The sequence below is a fragment of the Takifugu rubripes genome, chromosome 11, assembly GCF_901000725.2.
Source record: "Takifugu rubripes chromosome 11, fTakRub1.2, whole genome shotgun sequence".
NCBI lineage: Eukaryota > Metazoa > Chordata > Actinopteri > Tetraodontiformes > Tetraodontidae > Takifugu > Takifugu rubripes.
In genome coordinates, this window is record NC_042295.1 from 16,307,853 (window position 1) to 16,329,069 (window position 21,217).

The 21,217-nt window shown below is 42.2% G+C and overlaps 3 protein-coding genes across 5 annotated transcripts in view; 1 reads left to right on the forward strand and 2 right to left on the reverse strand.

Annotated features, from left to right (window-relative positions):
• Nucleotides 1-132: 132 nt before the first annotated feature.
• LOC115251551 (macrophage receptor MARCO-like) lies at nucleotides 133-1,678 on the reverse strand. Its single transcript, XM_029844173.1, has 3 exons — nucleotides 1,497-1,678; nucleotides 1,253-1,360; nucleotides 133-320 (listed from the first exon to the last, which is right to left on the reverse strand). Exons 1-3 carry the CDS (start codon nucleotides 1,621-1,623, stop codon nucleotides 133-135), a joined length of 423 nt encoding a protein of 140 aa, XP_029700033.1. The 5' UTR covers nucleotides 1,624-1,678.
• Nucleotides 1,679-1,698: 20 nt separating this feature from the next.
• Nucleotides 1,699-21,158, reverse strand: LOC101075490 (collagen alpha-4(IV) chain-like). 3 transcript variants are annotated; one of them, XM_029844202.1, is made up of 31 exons: nucleotides 21,063-21,158; nucleotides 17,155-17,312; nucleotides 16,910-16,952; nucleotides 15,428-15,499; nucleotides 13,286-13,420; nucleotides 13,128-13,172; nucleotides 12,930-13,046; nucleotides 12,543-12,611; nucleotides 12,399-12,434; nucleotides 10,899-10,961; nucleotides 10,757-10,792; nucleotides 10,177-10,218; nucleotides 9,994-10,074; nucleotides 9,658-9,702; nucleotides 9,489-9,551; nucleotides 9,329-9,373; nucleotides 9,195-9,248; nucleotides 8,756-8,816; nucleotides 8,575-8,679; nucleotides 8,337-8,492; nucleotides 7,777-7,866; nucleotides 6,053-6,213; nucleotides 5,909-5,981; nucleotides 3,991-4,097; nucleotides 3,648-3,831; nucleotides 3,501-3,569; nucleotides 3,322-3,429; nucleotides 3,166-3,234; nucleotides 2,242-2,394; nucleotides 1,963-2,124; nucleotides 1,699-1,889 (listed from the first exon to the last, which is right to left on the reverse strand). In XM_029844202.1, exons 2-31 carry the CDS (start codon nucleotides 17,199-17,201, stop codon nucleotides 1,714-1,716), a joined length of 2,667 nt encoding a protein of 888 aa, XP_029700062.1. In that variant the 5' UTR covers nucleotides 17,202-17,312; nucleotides 21,063-21,158; the 3' UTR covers nucleotides 1,699-1,713. The 3 variants fall into 3 exon arrangements, with proteins under 3 accessions (XP_029700062.1, XP_029700063.1, XP_029700064.1); XM_029844203.1 differs by having other exon boundaries at nucleotides 17,155-17,330; nucleotides 21,063-21,122; XM_029844204.1 differs by lacking the exon at nucleotides 16,910-16,952.
• Nucleotides 20,663-21,217, forward strand: part of col4a3 (collagen, type IV, alpha 3) — a 32,487-nt gene continuing 31,932 nt past the window's right edge. Inside the window, exon 1 of the mRNA XM_011617240.2 lies at nucleotides 20,663-20,769. The gene's annotated coding sequence lies outside the window, so the exon portion shown is untranslated. The remainder of the gene's footprint in view (nucleotides 20,770-21,217) is intronic.

The following is a 21,217-nucleotide window of genomic DNA, read 5'->3' on the forward strand; positions in this document are numbered from 1 at the left end:
CTGATTAAAATCTTGCCAAAAAATTTAAATTGGAAGAACAAAAACTCTTTCCAACTTGTTTCAAAGAGTAATTTGAGTTTCAGTTGCTACCAGCAATTTCACTGAATATGGGATTATTTGAGGTTTAAAAGCTTACATGATCTCCCATTTCTCCTGGAAAGCCAAAAAAGCCTGGAAGTCCAGGTGGTAGTCCAGGTGATCCAGGTGGGTCCTGGTTTGCCACAGGCACCAAGTAGTCCTGGGAGACCCTCTGATGCCCAGATTTCCATTTATGCCTGGATATCCTGGGTTACCAGTCTTTCCTTGAACTCCTTTGCTTCCTGTAATGATATGAGCATCATTGTAACTGATTTTGGGGGAAAAAAAAATCAAAAGCAGCACTGAGGTCCAGCAGAAACCAGCATAGAGACCAGCCCATGATCTGAAGCTATGAGAAGATCATTAGTGACTTTAAGAAGTGGCTGTTTTCTGTGCTGTGGTGAGCTCTAAAGACTGACTGAAACATCTCAAACAGGCTGTTCCTCTGCAGGTGCTCCAGTAACTGAGTCACCACCACCTTCTCTAGAACTTTAGAGATAAAAGGAAGGTTGGATATCGGCCTATAATTTGCTAAGACATCAGGATCCAGTGATGGTTTTTAAGCAACGGCTTAATCACTGCCACCTTGTAGGGACCGGGGTCCATACCTGACACTAAGAACCATTGATCTGGTCCAGGACAGAACTGCCTATCAATGGTAGAACATCCTTCAACAGGTGTGTTGGGATGGGATCTAAAGGACACGTGGTGGACTGGGATTTCTGAATTAAGACAATTCAGTAAAAAATATAGGGGTAATGGAGTTTCAGGGTTGAAGACCCTGTATGTTCCCACAATCAACACATCTGGTGATGGTCGAGCATCCGTTGGGATAATGGTTAGAACTTTATCAGTGAAGAAGCTCATGAAGTCTTCACCCTTAAGGGAAGAGGGGTTACGTGGATCTTAAACACAGTGACTCTTCGCTAATATGGCCACAGTGCTGAAAATAAATCAACGGTTATTCTGGTTTTTTTCAATAAAAGAAGAGAATATTTGTCTGATTTAGGCTGGATTGCTGTAATTTATTTCTACCTGATGGAAAAGATGACATGAGTCCAGTATTCACATCGATTTAGGGGAAATTAAAAGTAATGAGTAAATTGAAAAAGAAAATAATTCTAAAATGTCACATTAATCAACATGAATCATACAGTGTGGAGTTGATCCATACCTCTTTGTCCAGAAAAGCCAGTGATGCCTGGTGGCCCACGTCTTCCCATTTCTCCTTTGATAGAGACAGACTTGGTATCTCCTATAAGTCCCGGGATCCCCTTTAAGCCTAGCGGGGAACAACAACATTACTGAATATAGTGTCGTATGTTATTTCATGGAAAAACAAAATTTTATATTTGTTGGAACAGGCTCTGACTTTATTTTACAGGTTACCGTAGTGATAGGATTTTGTTTGTGCTTGCCTTTCACTCCTTTCTGACCCTGACACCCTGGAGCCCCAATCTTGGTCCATTGACCCCTCTCTTCTCCTTTCCTTCCAAGTGCTCCAGGATCTCCAGTTTCTCCAGCGGGCCCTGGTGCTCCAAACATTTCCCTGAGGGCCGCTCAGACCTGAAGAGATCCAGGGGTTAGTCCTGTCATCACAGAACTAAACGCAGGAAAAACTGATGGGAGAACAGCTTACCTTTTTGACCCTTTAGGGTCCCTGGCAATCCTGGGTCTCCAATGGTTCCAGAGGGGCCTTGAGGCCCAAGGTAAGCCGGGAAAACCTTGTAGCTCCTGATTTACCATTGGGGCCTTTAAAGCCAAATCCTGAAAACCATCATCCCCAATCTCACCCTTTTCTCCTGTAAAACCTAAAGAGCAACAGAGACGGGACATCACAAGTATTCCTGAAACAAAGTAAACTGACCTCAGCTAAGTCATTACCAGGTGGTCCAATGGGTCCCCCTAGACCAAACATCCCCTGATAACCTGGCTCTCCTGGTTCACAGAAATCGGGGTGTATGCCCCACAGGGCCAGGCATGCCAAGGGACCCATCCTGTCCCTCTTGACCCTTTGTCCAGGGCTCCCAGTTAAACCATGAAGTCCTGAGAAAATAAATCTGAATAAATTAAAGTAATAAAAAGAAATTCTTGATGTTTAAATCACTTAAATACCCCCACACATCCCTTTAATTTGTTTTGTTCAAGAATTGCTCCTTTAACCCTGAAGACCATCAATGCCAGGTTGACCAGGAAACCCCTTTAGGGCCCTTGAGAGCCAGTTGCTCCTGGGAAGCCAACAGGTCCTTGTGGTCCCACTTTCTGAATCACCAGCTGCACCCCTGAGTCCAGAAGATCCGGGGAAGCCGGGAGAGCCTAGTGCACACATTTAAATAATTTAATGATGATGTATATGTACTATAGTGTATGTATAGTGTATATAGTGTATAGTACTATGATGTATGTACTATAAACTTGCTTGAAATCATTTTTTTTAAATAATTGCAAAACACCTTATAAACAGGCAAGAATGAGGTTACTGGAACTTTACTTGTTTCTCCAGCTCAGGAAAAATCTGGGTTCTCAACCATTCAACAACAAAATACTCATTGCATACTACATTACAAGTCAGGTAATTTACCCACTTACACATCACCCGATTTAAGTAAAGACAAAGACATTATCTTTTATTGATTTGACCCTAACCCTAACCCTAACCCTAACCCTAACCCTAACAGGAGACAAACTTTTAGTCTAAGCAGTTATTTTCTGCTTGCCTTAGCTACTTAGCTCCTCACTATCCCTCTGAACATACTCGTGTTACCAATTTCAAACTTGCCTGGAGGAGCCAGCTGAATCCATATTTTTCCTGTATTAAGTTCAGAATCAATCCTTCCCATGATGGTAACTACCTGATCCTACCATAATGTCAAAAAATTCATCTTAATTATTTTGATTCAAAAGTGGTCTGTAAAGGATTTGTACAAAAAGGATTTGTACATCTGATCACTCACTATACCATTTGATGAACTTTTTGTTCTGTGAAGACACTTGACATTCTTTAGCTCTACAACTTAACTCTCCATACTTCATCCAAAAGTCAAAACCTTTCTGTTCTTTGTCATTGGACTTAAAGATTAATCATACCTGGATCGCCATCATAGCTGAAGCCCTCAGGTCCTTCTTCTCCAATGTTACCAACAATCCCTGAAGGTCCTTGATGACCAGGAAAGGAGATATGTAAACATAGTATTTGTTATAATTGAATGTAAATGTATACTTCCAGTGTCACAAATTTTACACCTTGTCGTCCAGGTGAGCCAGAAAGTCCAGAATATCCTTTGTCACCTTTAGCACCATCTAGTCCAGATATGCCACGAAAACCAGGACGACCTGCTTGTCCGATAAAACCTGCAGAGAGACAGTTGAACTATGTGTCAGACTAATCAGCATAAAGTCTAACAGATTAACGGTATGGATACCTGCATCTCCTATCTCTCCATCCTCTCCAGGTGCCCCTGGATTCCTTGGTACACAGGGCAAAGTATCACCTATAGGAAGAGAAACAGGAAAAGGAAGAAATTATTAAAGATTAATTATTAAATTCTATTAACTATCTGCAAGTCTACCTCTTAATCCCTTTGGTCCTGATGGACCAGGGGGCCCAGGAGAACCTGGATCTCCAGGGTCTCCACGCCTTCCCACAGCTCCGACAACACCTGGTCCTTGGGTTCCAGATGGTCCAGATAAACCCTTTGGCCCTGGTAGGCCTGGAGGACCTCGTTCTCCGATAGAGCTAAGGAAACTGTCCCCCTGAACAGAAATGATAAGAATGACAACACAGTGATCTTATCTTTGAAAATAAATTAAAGGTTTAAAAAGAAGTTTCTGATATGAGAGACGGTTAATAAATGGGTCTGTGATAACACACATGAATAATTTTACTTTCTTGATCTACTCATAAGTTCGCACCTGGGGGCCAGGTTCTCCAGGGACACCTGAAGACCCATCAAAACCTCTTCTTCCTGTAAATCCTTGTCTGCCAGATTGTCCTTGTGGGCCCCTATTCCCTTTTTCTCCTACAGACATAAAGAAACAGGATCACAGTACTATAGTGTAGTACAAAAATAGCCAATCCCTGATGAGTCCTGTACATATCATATCACTACAGATGTTATCTTGTCACAACGTAGTGAGGTTTTGTGTTTTGTCTCGTAATTTCCTCTTTTATTTTGAGAAGTAACTCTCAATTCAGGTCACTTGACCTGAAACGAGTCACCTGCCTGATTGTCCACCTGTTCTCCATTGTGCACACTAGCCTTTTGTCCAAGTCGCTCTTACATGGTACAGATTGCACTGAGATTGATTATTTCTAGAAAGACTCCCAAAGAATTTTGTAGAGCCTCCATTTAAAGAAGTGTATTTTTTCAGTTGGCACAATTTAGTTGGAGCATTTTCACCTAAATCCCTTACACCAGCAACAGCTCCTACGCTTGGCCTGCCTAAGTTAGCCTCTCCAGTGTCAAAGTATACAGGAACATCTGCACTGAGTATGGGCTGGAGGTCCCAGGGTCCAGGTGGGAGACACCCCCAAAAGTGCTGGAGAACAAGCAGGCCAAGATCCTGTGGGACTTCCAGATCCAGACTGACAAGATGGCGGTGGCCAACCAGCCTGACATAGTGGTGGTGGATAAACACCAGAAGACAGTGGTGGTGATGGATGTAGCAATCCCAAGTGATAGCAACATCAGGAAGGAGGAACAGGAGAAGCTGGAGAAGTACCAAGGGCTGAAGGGTTAGTGGTCCCAGTGGTGATCGGGACACTAGGGGCAGTAACACCCAACCTGAGTAGATGCTCCAGCAGATACCAGGAACCACATCAGAGATCTCTGTCCAGAAGAGCTCAGTCCTAGGAACAGCTAAGATCCTGCGCAGAACCCTCAGACTCCCAGGCCTCTGGTAGAGGACACGAGTCTGAAGGAAGGAGGCACCGCCCAGGAGGGTGAGGAAGAGATTTTTTTATATATATATATATATATATATATACATCTTCTTGGGCTGGTTCCCGCCGATTTGTGTTCCTACATGTGGCAAGACTCCAGTCACAATAGCTTGCGGTCACAGGACGTCCCCCACATGGTTCCTAGAGCCAACCCAATCTTGGTTCCAAAAAAATAAATAAAAAGCCTTCAGGTATACTGCTCCTTGGTCATGGAATGAGTTACTGGACGATTTGAGGCTACCTGAACTGATCACTTTGGTTTTATTTAGTCCATTCTCAAGGATCACGGGACAGGTTCTAAAAATGAAATTTTATTTGTTCAAATCACCCATATCATGATATTGGGACATCCTTGGTTACTTCCTCACTTATCTGTCACTCTCCATCTGCAGCAGGCACAGGGTTTTCCATTTGGACGGGTCTTCAAGACCCTGTATAGATAACAGTACTCCTAATGACATTACTATTAAGAATCATTGTCCTCCCCCCTCTGTACCCTCCACACATGGCTGGCCTCTGCCATTGCATCTGGGTAGTCCCCCTGAGGGTGTTGATCTGCCAACGGAACCAGGTCAAAAAAGCTGGTGACTGTGTAGGTGTGGACCAATCCAATGTCAGTGTCGGTTTCAGGTGAAAACCAGATGTATGACTGACTGGCCAAAAAACAAGTTTCTTTGGCAGAATGCAGAAATTCATAATTTGATTCTGATCAGACATTTTCACAATATGTTGAATGTGATACAAAACAGCACATCTGCAGACAGCTTTATTTCCACCTGTGCAGACTCTGAGTGTCTTGGATCAGTGAAATGTAATTTGCATATAAATTTTAATCAATCAAATAAACAATGTAAAATAATTTATGAAATAATTTATCATCAAACTCACCTTTAATATCAATGACTGTAAAATCCCCCTTCTGACCTTTCAATCCTTTGACACCAGGGAATCCAGCAATCCCCTGTAAGTCAGTAATTAAAGCAATCATCTTACAATCATCTTCCAGTCTTACTGCAGTCTCTGGTAACTCACCTGCTGTCCTCTCTGGCCTGTCTCTCCAGGTGACCCTCTGTCTCCTCTTGGGCCTGGGGCACCTGGAGCTCCTGATGTCCCTCGAGCCCCCTGCTTACCCTCTGGACCAGGTTGGCCCCTAATTTCAACTGGGGGCCCACAAGAACAGTCTCCTTGACTCCCTGCAACAAATGGGTAGACAACAGTCATAAATGGTAGCGTGTCAGAATTAGGGCGGCACGATTTTTCCAAAAAAAATGTACTCTAATACTGACACACACAAGCCCAAATGTTCACTTTTTCTGGTCACCCTATGATTAGTCGATTAATCGAGAAAATATTTATTCACCATTAAAATAAATAAATAAATCAGTAGTTGCAGCCCTAGTCAGAATCTGACAAACTTTCACAGCTGTATCCTGCTGATAGGGATTTGGGATACAGAGACACTCAAATACACTGCTGTCGTGTGAGATACACTCTGAAGTGTATATCAGAAGTGGTATTTCCCCTTTTCCATGTGAGTTGTTAAAAGTTGAAGGAATGGCCACATAAAGGGAGGCATGAATTCTTCCCAACATCCACACTGGTCCTGTCTGGCTGCTTCCTGCTTCCTCAGACTGGGGGACCACAGTAAACATCCCAAAGCCTCGCTGGTTTTGCAGACATAGCAACTAGACTTCCCATATTATCTTTAATAGGTTTAATGGGGTGTAATGGTGGTGGGAAATTTTGTACAGTGCTGTACGTTTCTTTGGAGATGCTAATTTCCCTGGTGGACACCCCCTAAAGGGATCAATAAAGTACTCTTGAATCTTGAAGAGTCTGGTAAACATAGGGTCACCATCCAAAGGTCTACATATTCAGAACACTAGTTTTGGCCTCAATGGCAATGATCCCCACCATGTCAGTGCCCACTGTGTCAGTCAGAGGCAGCATGGCGTTATTAACCACTCTACCTGTAAGATCCAAACTTTCCCTGTGTACGATCCACACCAGGTCTAGAGCTTTGGACCCCCATTCTTGATGAGTGGAGCTGGCAGCATTATTGGTGGTTTCGTCTGAGTAGTGTATTCCTGTCCTTACTGGGCTTTTCATAGTTTTGTGATGTAACAGTTGGTTTGGATTAAACTATGACAGTTGGCAATACCGATTTCGTGGCAGCTTCCAATCTTGTCTGGTCCTGTTTTGTTTTTTGCTAATTTTGGCTTTGCTTCAACTGTTTTTTCACACCTCAGCCTTCAGCTACTAGTGGCAAACCTTAGTTCATAACTATATTTTTATTGTTTTTGTTGTCTGGGTATGGTTTTTGCTTCCTGTACATTTTTTTCTTTTTGCTTATATTGTGATTATGTTCACATTATTGTTTGCGATGTTTATAGTTGATGCTCCTTTGCATGTTCATTTATATCTGCTTACTGCTTTGGCTATAGTTAAAGTCTCTTTGGTCTGTTTCTTTTGGTGTTTGTTTTTTACCTTCGCATTAGCCAAAGGTTTACATACGATGCATACTTTTGCATTACCAAGCAAACGTGGCTGGATTTTGCAATTATGTGTTTGTATGCTTTTTAATTAAGCTGATTTCTTTCATACTGTCCACTCACATATGTTGTCTGGAGGTATTCTTTCAACATATGTGCCCTTCAGTAAAATTGTCCTTGGGATGTCCTTCCTCTAGGTGGTGTTCTTTTCTTTAGCCCCCACAATCATCAGTTAATTAAAATTTCAATGTTTCCAGCACGGACCTTTAACTCCTGCGATGCCTTGGGCACCTGGAGGACCCTGAGCACCTTTTTTTCCAGTATCTCCAGGGACCCCAGGAAGACAATATCTACCTGAGAAAGAACAGAGGATTATGAATAAGGTACACGTGTCCAGTTGGTAGTGAGAATACATTTAAATTGTCACCACTTGAGACGATGTTTCGTGGCATCATCTCTCCCAGCAATACTAAGCTCTATGAAGAACCAGTATGAACTAAAAAATGGTGTCAGGAGGGTTTAAGTGTGGATTTGACCATCTTCGTTTATTTCTCTCATAGGACTACCAAAACCAGGCGTGTGGAAAAAGACCCTCTCACAGCAACCTTAAGCTGCGGTGACAGATGACAGATTTGCAATCAAATCAGTAATTAAGTTATCATTCATTAAGTGTTACACATAAATCATTTTTGGGTCACAAGATTTCTTTGTTTCTTCACATCTATCTGCTTTTTGAAGAGACTACAATTTGTCATCAGAATGTCACAACTCCAAAAATGTCTGTTTAAAAAATTTGAAATGACAAGAAACTGGCTTTGTGGTACCTGAAATCCCTGGCTTTCCTTTGATTCCTTTAGGTCCTGGCTTCCCAGGTTTTCCAGGTTCACCAGGTGTTGGCCCATCTGTAATCAACTGTCCTGGAGCTCCCTTGTCCCCTTTTGACCCTGAAACACCCATCTGTCCCCCAGTGCCAGTTGGTCCTGGAAGGAAATAATATTTTATATTTGACAAAGAACTTGAGCACATTTATCAGAAGTACAACATTTTTCTCAAACTACTCACCAGGTATGGACACTCCAGGTTCTCCTGGCGGACCAGACATTCCCATTGGTCCAATGTCTCCTGGAGAGCCCCTCATTCCAGGGGCTCCAGTTTCCCCATCATCACCTGGGCAAAAGTAGACATCCAGTTGACAGCTGACTGCACTATAGATTCTACCTCGACATACCTTAAGGATTAATACCTGTGTGAGTAATGTCAACATCCTGGGAGTGGCCTTTTTGACCTGGTTCTCCCATTATGCCCTGGGGAGAGACTGACTCATTAGTCCCACATAAAGGCCTTTCTCTCTCATGTACCACTACACTTTACCAAAATTTGCATATTGGAAAGCTGTTCGATTTAAACCCACCCATTTAATGGGACACCATCAAAAGGAAAAACATATTTACAATTATGTCCATTTATTGTCTTATTATTCCAGGTCATATTAATCCATAATGTCTAGCGAAGAGTCAACTGAACTGTTGAAAGCAGGAGTTGAAACTCTTTAGGCCAATGCAGTTTAAAGGGCTGAATGCCTGTCATATGGGAGAAAGGTTCATGAATAGCCATCGCTCTTATTAACTAGACAGGTCAGTCTTTTTTATTGTCTTTAACAATATATAATGAAAAGGAGTGACCTTCTGGCCTTCTCGACCAATCAGACCAGGGAGACCTGGACTTCCTTGAATTCCCTGAAAAACAAATTAATCCCAAATGAAAGCAATAGAAAAAATATGACTATTATAATGTGAAGGATTTGAATTTTACCCACTGTCAAACCTTTGTTGCCCAGCTGCCCGTCATTACCAGGAAGTCCCTGTTACACCAAAGTGATCATCAGACATCAAAGGGTCAACATTTCATGTTATGCTAACTCGACACCAGCCATTAATCAAACTTACAATACAATTAATACACAGAAGTCTACTCACCTTTGGCCCAGGAAAACCTAGAATGCCCTTCTCTCCTTTGACACCGGGCAGAGAGTCCAAACCCTGAAATCCAACCAGAAATGCTCATTGTTTCTCGTCATTTGATCACAAACCAATTCAATCCTGATTTCACCAAAATTACTGGTGTAAATCTGACATGTAAGCTTACTGGCAAGCCCTGCGGCCCACAGATACCTTTAACGCCTTGAGGACCCTGGAGAACAGAAACAAAAAAAGATGACACGTCACACCAAAATTGGAGCAACACCTAAACTTGAGGTTTAAACCAGTTAGATTTAACAAATCCAACATTAGAATCAACACACCTAAAAAAAAAAAAAATCAAACCAACAGCAAAAATAAAAGCAGCTGAATTCCTTCCAGATGAAGGGAACCAGGGTAGATCTAAAAAAAACAACCTAGAAAACCACTGTGTTACAGCTGTACACAAATTCAACCTTTGTGCAGCTCTTAAGAACCGCAGGAAAAGATTAGAAAACTCCACCTGCTCTCCTTTGATGTAAAGGTCTTCTGGTGGGTCAACATACTCAAATGGTCCTGGTGGCCCCTGGAGGCCCTGGTCCCCCTGTGGAGAACAAAACAATACTTCAGCATAGTTCTACAATACTGCAAAGTCCTACAGATGTTTTGTTGAAGAGGTGTGTCCATGAATTATTATTTTTTTTACCTCATCTCCTTTTTGCCCAGGCAAGGATCGACCTTTTTCTCCCTAAAATACAAAACTGACAGTGCGTGATTGATGATCAATAATTAACAGGTTAATGAATAGAGTTTTTGAAGGAGACTCTAAAGCCTCTTCTGTATTTTTTCTAGAGGAACTTCTCCTTATACAGTGGCTTCACTGCTCTGTTTCATCAGCAGTGGTCATTAACTAATAATTATTAACTCTTAATAATGGGAATTTCTGTTTATTTGGCCACACTGGCTTCCAAAGATTACAAGTTTGATCTAATTTTTCACACTCTCATTCACGTACTAGTGACAACGATGGGGTCGATGAGCCAACTTATCATTGGGGAAACAGAACCCTGACATTTTTGCAGCGAGCCCTTTCACCTGCCAAATGTCCTGAAGCTTTTTTGTTGCCATCTAGACAATTTCAGTGAGTTGAACTTGTTTAGTTTGTTGAATGTGTTCTGTTTTTACATGACTTCCATGTTCATGCAGGTGAGCAGTCTACACAAATAAAATATTCTAGAATATTAAATGCGTGTCCGACCAAATTTTACATAAACATCGTTACGTACAGGCGGACCTGTTGACCCTGGCAGACCAGGCAGACCCTGTAGAGATGCAGAAACTGGGTCATTATAATTATTTAGTACTACTACAATGATTAATCGCTCTATTACCACTGTGACCATTTTTGTGGTGTTTATTCTTACTCACCTTTGTTCCATCTGGCCCTGCAGGACCAGAATTTCCTCGTGGACCGGGCAGACCACGTTTTCCCTAAAACAATAGAATGAATAATCTGCGCCTCTGCGCACGCATATAATACCAAAATGACACACAGCTGTAAGTACAAGCAGTCATTAAAACAACTACCAACAAGTTTATTTTCAAAAATATTTGGACAGTGACACAATTTTTGTTTTAACTGTTTACAAAAATATATTTGGGCTAAAATTGTATAATCAATATGGAATTAAAGTGCAGACTCTCAGCTGTAATATGAGTATTCACATCCAAATTGGAGCAAGGGTTTAGGAATTACAGCTCTTTAATACAAAGCTGCCTCTTTTTCAAGGGACCAAAAGTAATTGGACATTGACTCAGAAGGCTGAAAAAAGGAGAAATCCATCAGAGAGATAGTGAAAATATCAGGAGTCGCCAAATCAACAGTTTGTGACTGGTGAGCTCAGGAACTCCAAAAGGCCTAGATGTCCACGGAAGATAACAGTGGTGGATGATTGCAGAATCCTTTCCACAGTGAAGAACAATCTCCAGGAAGTAGGTGTATCAGTATCTGAGCCTACCATAAAGAGAACTTCATGAGAGTAAATACAAAGGACTCACCAGAAGGTGCAAACTATTAATCAGCCTCAAAAATAGAAAGACCAGAATTGATTTAGCCAAAAACACCTAAAGAAGCCAGCCCAGTTCTGGAACAGGGTTCTTTGAACAGATGAGACTAAGATCAACGTGAACCAGAATGATGGAAATAAGAGTTTGGAGAAGAATTGGAACAGCTCATGACCTAAAGCACACCACATCTTCTGTAAAACATGGTGATGGCATGTGCATGCCTGGCTTCCATCGGCACCGGGTCACTGGTGTTTTTTCATGATGTGAGAAAAGACAGAAGCAGCCAGCTGAATTCTGAAGTGTATGTTAGGGTTTCTGCTCACTCCAGGACAGTGATCCAAAACATACTGCAAAAGCCACCCAGGAGTTTTTAAAGCAAAGAAGTGGAATATTGTACAATGGCTGAGTCAATCACCAGATCTCTACCCAATCGAGACGCATTTCACTTGCTCAAGACAAAAAGACCCTCAAACAAGCAACAGGTAAAGACAGCTGGCAAAGCGTCACCTAAGAGGAAACGCCAGTGTTTGGTGATGTCCATGGGTTCCAGACTTCAGTCAGTCATTGCCTACAAAGAATTCTCAACGAAATATTAAAAAGTAACATTTTCTTTACGGCTATGTTTATTTGTCCAATTACTTTTGTGCCCCCCAAATGAGGAGTATTTGTATAAAAATAGCTACAATTCCCACATGTTTAGTCATATTTTGGTTCAACTTAAACCTTAAAGTCTGATGTGGCAGAAAGCCCAAATCATGAAGATTGTGACACTGTCCAAATAGTTTTGGGCCTAACTCTATTTAAGTTCTATTGGTGCTTCTGTTTCATGTTCATGTTCTAGTCTCATAGGTTTCTTCTTACCTCTAAACCAGGAAGTCCACGAGGGCCGACATCTCCCTGTCAACCAATACTATTGATGAGGAACAAATTTATGGAAACAGAAAGGCGTCATTTGTGAACTCACAGCACTGCTACAGCACTTGGGACCCTAACCCCCGTACTTACTGGCACTCCAGGCTTCTGTATGATGAAAGCTGCCATTTCACCAGAAAACCCCTTGAGCCCTGGAAAACCCTGCAGAACATGTAAGTACAATATACCACATTATAAAGGTAAACAGAAATTCATCTGAGTGCACATGAACTGAAAGAAAATTACTTATTACTAGTTATTACTTTTACTAGTAACTACAAACCTGTGATTACCATAACTAATTACTAGTCCTGTTTCTCACAAAAACCTAAGTGTACTAAATCTATCCATCTTCTGTCTTTTGAAGATGTTTTGCCTTCTATTAGTACGTATTGACCCTTTACCCTATTAATGACCCTATTTTCATGTTGTGACTGGTCAAACTTTCAAGATTTCCTCATTGAATGATTGATCTCTGACCGATTCTCCATTTGGTCCTTGTTCTCCAGGAAGTCCAGGATCTCCTCTCTCTCCTTTGGTCCCATTGCATCCATCTAGGCCTGGAAAACCAGTACCTCCAGCTGGACCTGGGTGACCCTGACACACAAGCGCATGTCATCAGTTTAACCTCTGACCCTCTCTTGGCTGGTCTAATTAATACAGTAAGAAATATCTTACTGGGACTCCCTCCATGCCTGGAAAACCTGGAACACCAACACTTCCCTGAAATCAGAAAAAGTCACAAATTTTTCCCAGTGAGGCCTGTGATTGGTTAGTCAATCATTACACCTCCAGCTCAGGAGCAATCAAACAGAACCAGAACCAAACGTATTTACCAGATCTCCTTTGTGTCCAGCAGCTCCTGCCTGGCCCTCATTTCCTTTTTGGCCCTTTTCTCCCCAGGGCCCCTGAGGGCCTGGAAAACCAGGAGGCCCTTGTGGACCCTGCGATCCCAGAGAACCAGGAGGTCCCTTCAGTTAAAAAAGATAATTAGTTCCTGACAATTCCAAATTTGACCAAATATATTTCCAATTTTTTTTTTTTTTAAATAGTGACAAATATCTTCGGAGCTGAAAAAGTCTGATAAAGCCTGAAAACCCCACTGCAATCATGGAAAGTAAACACCACTGTGACCTGCAGCTGCAATCATGCTCTCAACCGTCAGGGTTACGATGAGAGAATCAGGACGTTGCCGAGTTACAGCGCGATTAATATTTAATCAACAATGTCTAATGAGAACAACTGCTTTTTTCAAGTAATTGATGGTGTAAACAAATAAGAAAATGAATAAAAATTTAATATGCCTCCATTTTAGTCCCAGAGTGCGAATAGCCAAACCTGAAAATAGAACCACCTTTGAGATGATATTCTTTAATTCTCTGTATCAATTTCATTTTCCAAAATGCTTTAAGATGCATCAAACACTTAAGGAAAATATTGTATTAAGTCTATGTTAATGTGGGATACACACAAAAGGTATTTCTTGATTGTCATCAAAGGTGTCTCCTGGATTCAGTTGTTTTCAACCTCATCATGTTTAATGCTAATCCTGTTTAATGCTAATCCTGTTTAATGCTAAGCCTGTGTTTTTGTTGGTGAACCTTCCACATAGTCCAATAACTGGACAGTTTTGATATCTTGGTTTTGAGCTCTGATTGTTTTGTGTGTTGTGCTCTTCCAGCCAGTGTGGCTCTTCCAGTTTGGTTGATGTTGCATTTTCGGTAAATGGAATTATGTTTTCTCTTAATGTTGTTGTGTTTCCTATTAATCTCATCGTGTTTCTCTTAATTTTCTTAGTTTTACTTTAATGCTGTTTTCTCTTTATTGTGATTTGCACTTCAGGGCCACCGTAGGATGCACATAGGTATCTGTGTGTATGTGTATCAAAATATCTTATGCATTTTAATGTGTATATGTTTGTGTGTACTGTATCTGTCTGAATGTGTACATGCGTGTGTTTATCTATTTTGTCTGTGTCGGGGTTTTTCCGAGCACGTGTCTTCATTTTTTGTGTATCAGTGTACACATGTGCACACTTGTGTGTGCATGAACATGTGTATGATTCGTCTATTCTGAATGTATCTGTGACTGTGTGAGTCTGTATATTTGTGTGTATACACTGGTGTGTGTGTGTTTCTATCTTTATACACTGGTGTGTGTGTGTGTGTACATGCGCTCTTTGTCTTTATACACTTGCGTGTGCATATCTGTGTGTGATGTGAGAGATGTGACAGTTCTGATCTCTGTTAGTTCAGTTTCGATCCGTTTTTCTTTGAAATGACTGAAGTGTGAAATCAGTCAGACAGATGCGTTCCCACAATACTCTGGAGCTCGGGTTAGGGTGGGTTAGGGTTAGTCTGGTGGTCCCAGCAGCACAAACACGGAGCTGCGTCCTGATCACTGCTGTTCTAACAGGAAATGAGGGCACCATCATGAGAGGACAGGATTTTATACCAGTATAGGGTTAGGGTTAGATGGGTTAGGGTTAGATGGGTTAGGGTTAGATGGGTTAGGGTTGGGTTAGGGTTAGATGGGTTAGGGTTAGATGGGTTAGGGTTGGGTTAGGGTTAGATGGGTTAGGGTTAGATGGGTTAGGGTTGGGTTAGGGTTAGATGGGTTAGGGTTAGATGGGTTAGGGTTGGGTTAGGGTTAGATGGGTTAGGGTTGGGTTAGGGTTAGATGGGTTAGGGTTAGATGGGTTAGGGTTAGATGATGTGCTCTGATTGGGTTAGGGTTGAGTTAGGGTTAGATGGGTTAGGGTTAGATGATGTGCTCTGATTGGTTAGGGTTGGGTTAGGGTTAGATGGGTTAGGGTTAGATGATGTGCTCTGATTGGTTAGGGTTGGGTTAGGGTTAGATGGGTTAGGGTTAGATGGGTTAGGGTTAGATGATGTGCTCTGATTGGTTAGGGTTGGGTTAGGGTTAGATGGGTTAGGGTTAGATGATGTGCTCTGATTGGGTGATGTGTGGAAGTTAACCATTGATCCTTTGGCTGGAAAGCACTGACAGGTCGAACAGTCCCTTCCTGCACACGGTTCCATCTGGTCACCCTGAAAAACACAGAACAGAAACATCACATGTATGACATCATATATTATCATTGAACATTTGGCATCACAGCACACAAACAGGTTGATCTCCTGTCACAGTCCAGCGTAGCAGCTAAACCAGTCCAAGTCTGGTCCGTCAGTCCTGGCTGTGTGTGTGTCCATGAAGCCACAGAAAATCCAAAACTGAGGGGCTGGACAAGAGTGGATCTAGGCAGAATTATTTGAAGCTCTTAGGTTGTATTTTCTCCAGCAAGGTTTGTAGACGGTGAGGAATGTAAAAAGACAAGCATCTGTCTGTGTGTGCCTGATAACATCAGTTGGACTGAACAGACAACGAACATGAATTCATTTTAATGAAATCAAAATGGATTGTCACTCTTTGACTCCAGCGACATTGATGGTGGTAACTTTGTGTTCTGTTTCAGGCATCATGCTTTATTTGATTTCAATATATAGTCGTTGATATACATGCAACATATTAATCATATAAAGTTTGAGGGTAACGGATGTTCCACAGGTTCGTTAGGGGTGAACATCCTAACGCTGAACATAAAATGAGTCATAATCTGTCTCCTACACGCTGTATTCAAACTGAAGAACTGCACAACTTTTTCTTTGACCCCGTTAATAATCTCTGTGGTCTTTTGTGTCCCAGACACTGGATTTCCCAGCATGTCCTGCTGTTTGTGTAGCAGCCACATTCCTGCAGCATTTGTGTAAACCAGGTTAGCAGTCAGGCGTAGTTATCGGCAGCAGGAATGTGGATATCACTCAATCTCATAATTGGTCTCCAAACTTTGCTCCCGCATCAGAACTACGTGGAGACGTCTGTTCTTCAGTGCTTGCTCAGTCACTTAATATTCACTGATTAGTATTCATCAATCAAGCTTTATTGATGTAGCGTCTGTTACGGTTCAAATGGTCTTTAGGTGCTTCACAGAATCCCAGGGCCTGACCCCCAACAAGCAAGACAGACAAGAGAGACCGACTAAAATAGTGTATTCTGAACAAATGATCTAATTTATACAGAAGCATGGCGGGAAATTGAGGAAGGAAATTTTTAAAAAGGAACGGAAATGTGATGCTGTCTGTGGAAATGACAAAGAGCCCAGATGATTCCAATTTAATGTAATCTAATCGATGTAGTCTCCAGATCATACAGAATGCTGATGCAGATGACAAAATAAATATGAAATACTATTTGTTCCAAACTGTTTTTGACATCATGTGAAATTTAAACTCTCCGTTCTGTCAGAGATCAGATGACTTAGCTGGAGCTTAATTATGATTTAAAATGACAATATTGTGGTTATATTATTAGGCGTAGCAACAGTAGCAGTATTTGAGTGGAGATATCTGTCTTACTGGCTGAGTTTTTTCCTTCTTGATAAGAATCGGTTATCAACTCACCGCTACAGCAGCTGTAGGAGCTGCAAGAATCATGAGGAGAGAACTGGAACAGAAACAACAGGGAGCCAATTAAACAACTGGAACTTATCAAGTTCAACTGAGGTCATATCCTAGGGAAAAATATGATTCAGACGTGTCACACTGTAAATAAATACGACTAAAGCTCAGTCCTGTGTCTGACTTTGATATGGCGACATGAGTTTGAGTTCTGCAGAAGATTCGAAACACTGTTTTTCACCATTTACCAGAGATTAATGTGGCTCGTGGGGACAGTGGAGGACGGTAACGGCATCGTGACGTCAGACCAAGTCCCAGCCGCTGCACAGCCCTCTCACTTTGATTCTGCCTCCTGCCAGACCAGCTAAGAAGATGCTCCGATGACCTGACGTTGCTGGTGGTCCTTCTGAAAAACAAAGGCACACTGAAAGAGATCAGAACAGGAAAATAAGTCGGGTAACGTACAGTTATGGGTTAGTTTGTTTCAAACATCCAAACAAACAACCCCGACCCCAACCCTAACCCAACCCTAATCCAATCCTAACCCTAACCCTAACCCTAACCCAACCCTAATCCAATCCCAACCCCAACCCTAACCTAACCCTAACCGAACCCCAACCCTAACATCTTCAGGGTTGCTCATTTACACCCAAACCATCACATATTAGCAAACAGCAAAATGATACAAGTGTTTCACCAAGACAACAATCATTGGAACTACCGCCCAGCCTGTTGGTACAGCAGGATTTTTACACAGAAATATTTTAGATAGTTATCTGTAGATGTAATTAATTTTTATTTCACTTGATATTTTGGTTTCATTCTTCATTTGATTCTGTAAATACAGCCCAAGCTTTTCTCTTGGGGACTTCCTGTTGCTGGCCAATGATTGTTGTCTTGGTGAAACACTTGTATCATTTTGCTGTTTGCTAATATGTGATGGTTTGGGTGTAAATGAGCAACCCTGCAGATGTTAGGGTTGGGGTTAGGGTTGGGTTAGGGTTATATCATGAGTTAGGGTCAGGGGTTAGGGTTATGGTCATTATTGACCATCCAATTAAAATCACGCATTAACTTTTATACCAGGAATTCATAAAAAACCGAAAGCACACACACACTCACTCACTGTCACACACAGTCACACTCTCACATACACTCACTCACTCACTCACTCACTCTTTCGCTCTCTCTCTCTCTCTCTCACACACACACACACACACACACACACACAGAGGGGAAGAGATTGAGAGGGTGCTACCGATCAATTTAATAGAAATGTCAATGTTCACATACAGACATCATGTCAGACAGAAGTTCAAATAATTTCAAATATATAACGATCTCTTAAATGATTGTACTAATGGGGACTTCCATCAGTCTATAAAGTGCAGATTTTTCAAATGAGGAAGAACAAAAGATCAAGGAGAAAGAGGTGGAGCTATCTAAAGAATAAGATGGGAAGAATATTAACCAGACCACTATGCATCCTCTTCAGGTAAGGAAACGTTTCCACAAACTAAAAGAGACTCATCGTTGTCAAAGACATGGTCCTCACCATCATTCATTAGGGTTAGGGTTAGGGCTAAAGGGTTAGGGTTAGGGCTAAAGGGTTAGGGTTAGGGCTAAAGGGTTAGGGTTAAGGTTAGGACTAAAGAGTTAGGGCTAAAGGGTTAGAGTTAGGGCTAAAGGGTTAGGGCTAAAGGGTTAGGGTTAGGGCTAAAGGGTTAGAGTTAGGGCTAAGGGTTAGGGTTAGGGCTAAAGGGTTAGGGTTAAGGTTAGGGCTAAAGGGTTAGGGCTAAAGGGTTAGGGCTAAAGGGTTAGGGCTAAAGGGTTAGGGCTAAAGGGTTAGGGTTAGGGCTAAAGGGTTAGGGTTAGGGCTAAAGGGTTAGGGTTAAGGTTAGGGCTAAAGGGTTAGGGCTAAAGGGTTAGGGCTAAAGGGTTAGGGTTAGGGCTAAAGGGTTAGGGTTAGGGCTAAAGGGTTAGGGTTAAGGTTAGGGCTAAAGGGTTAGAGTTAGGGCTAAAGGGTTAGGGTTAGGGCTAAAGGGTTAGGGTTAGGGCTAAAGGGTTAGAGTTAGGGCTAAAGGGTTAGGGTTAGGGCTAAAGGGTTAGGGTTAAGGTTAGGGCTAAAGGGTTAGGGCTAAAGGGTTAGGGCTAAAGGGTTAGGGTTAGGGCTAAAGGGTTAGGGTTAGGGCTAAAGGGTTAGGGTTAGGGCTAAAGGGTTAGGGCTAAAGGGTTAGGGCTAAAGGGTTAGGGTTAGGGCTAAAGGGTTAGGGTTAGGGCTAAAGGGTTAGGGTTAAGGTTAGGGCTAAAGGGTTAGAGTTAGGGCTAAAGGGTTAGGGTTAGGGCTAAAGGGTTAGGGTTAGGGCTAAAGGGTTAGGGTTAAGGTTAGGACTAAAGGGTTAGGGCTAAAGGGTTAGAGTTAGGGCTAAAGGGTTAGGGTTAGGGCTAAAGGGTTAGAGTTAGGGCTAAAGGGTTAGGGTTAGGGCTAAAGGGTTAGGGTTAGGGCTAAAGGGTTAGGGTTAAGGTTAGGGCTAAAGGGTTAGGGCTAAAGGGTTAGAGTTAGGGCTAAAGGGTTAGGGTTAGGGCTAAAGGGTTAGGGTTAAGGTTAAGGTTAGGGCTAAAGGGTTAGGGCTAAAGGTTTAGAGTTAGGGTTAGGGCTAAAGGGTTAGGGCTAAAGGGTTAGGGCTAAAGGGTTAGAGTTAGGGCTAAAGGGTTAGGGTTAGGGCTAAAGGGTTAGGGTTAAGGTTAGGGCTAAAGGGTTAGGGCTAAAGGGTTAGGGCTAAAGGGTTAGGGTTAGGGCTAAAGGGTTAGGGTTAGGGCTAAAGGGTTAGGGTTAAGGTTAGGGCTAAAGGGTTAGGGCTAAAGGGTTAGGGCTAAATGGCATCACAAAACATCACAAAGATGACCCCAGGGCCCACAACATATGCAGTAGCCCAGACAAAAGCCTTAACATTCCTCATCTTCATCTCACCAGCACTCGAGATGGTCGTTCATTCCACATATAGAAGGATTCCATACGGTGATGAATGGAAGAAGATGGACACTAATAGACCTACACAGGACTGCTACCATCAGCAGGTGTTTACAGGTTTGTGACCGACAAACTGATAAATAAAAGAACCGTGGGAGAAGTGGGTGGACCTCTGCCATACTTCTACACATCTGGGCCTGAAGTATCTGTGCTCCTTACATGCTGTGAGATTCTTGGAAGCTTACCAATGACCTCTAGAGTTTTTCCATCAAAAAGGGTTAGGGTTAGGGTTAGGGCTAAAGGGTTAGGGTTAGGGCTAAAGGGTTAGGGTTAGGGTTAGGGCTAAAGGGTTAGTGTTAGGGTTAGGGCTAAAGGGTTAGGGCTAAAGGGTTAGGGTTAGGGCTAAAGGGTTAGGGCTAAAGGGTTAGGGTTAGGGCTAAAGGGTTAGGGCTAAAGGGTTAGGGCTAAAGGGTTAGGGTTAGGGCTAAAGGGTTAGGGCTAAAGGGTTAGGGTTAGGGCTAAAGGTTTAGGGCTAAAGGGTTAGGGTTAGGTCTAAAGGGTTAGGGTTAGGGCTTCCATCAACCTTTCTCCCAAGGTGATGTTCAGAATCAGTGATGTCCTCCAGCTCCTTTGATTACCGCATTGTGATTTCAGACAAGATCTTGATAATTATCTCTCTGGTGTTATCTCCCTCAGTCTGCTTTAGACCATGCGTGCAGAGCTTCTAGTGCTTCTTTTATCTTTTACATTCCAATAGTGTCATCTTGAAGTCTTAATTCTCAGGTAGTTGGGTACCTCATCTTCTCCAGTGTGGTCAGAGGAGAGAGAGCATCATCAGGTTTTCTCCTGTTTGGCCTCAGGATCTTGGCGTTAGGATTTTGCACCCCTATAAGTATATACTTATATATTCTAGATACGAGATATATAACTTTACTCTTTACATAAAACTTTTTTTTTATTTGTAAAAACATCTAGGAAATTTGTTACTCTTTCAATAACAGACGACTTGTATCACATTTTATGCAGTTACTGAGCTAAATTATTCGGGAGTATTTGAGCAGGTTTCTGTTGAGCTACAACCCCTCAAACACACTTTTATCATCCAGTTTATTAAACACCACCAGCAGCCACATGCAGTCTCTGTCTCTGTCACACACACATGCACACACACACAGGTTTACCTACCAGATGGTCTTGTGCTCAGTCCAGAACTTCTTGCAGTTTTCATGTCACAAACTTTGTCACTCAGTCTGCATCCATCAGCAGCTGTCAGTCGCTGTAGCACAGCACAACCCCATTTCCGTTAGATGACAAAATAAAAGTCGTGTCTGGGGCTTGTG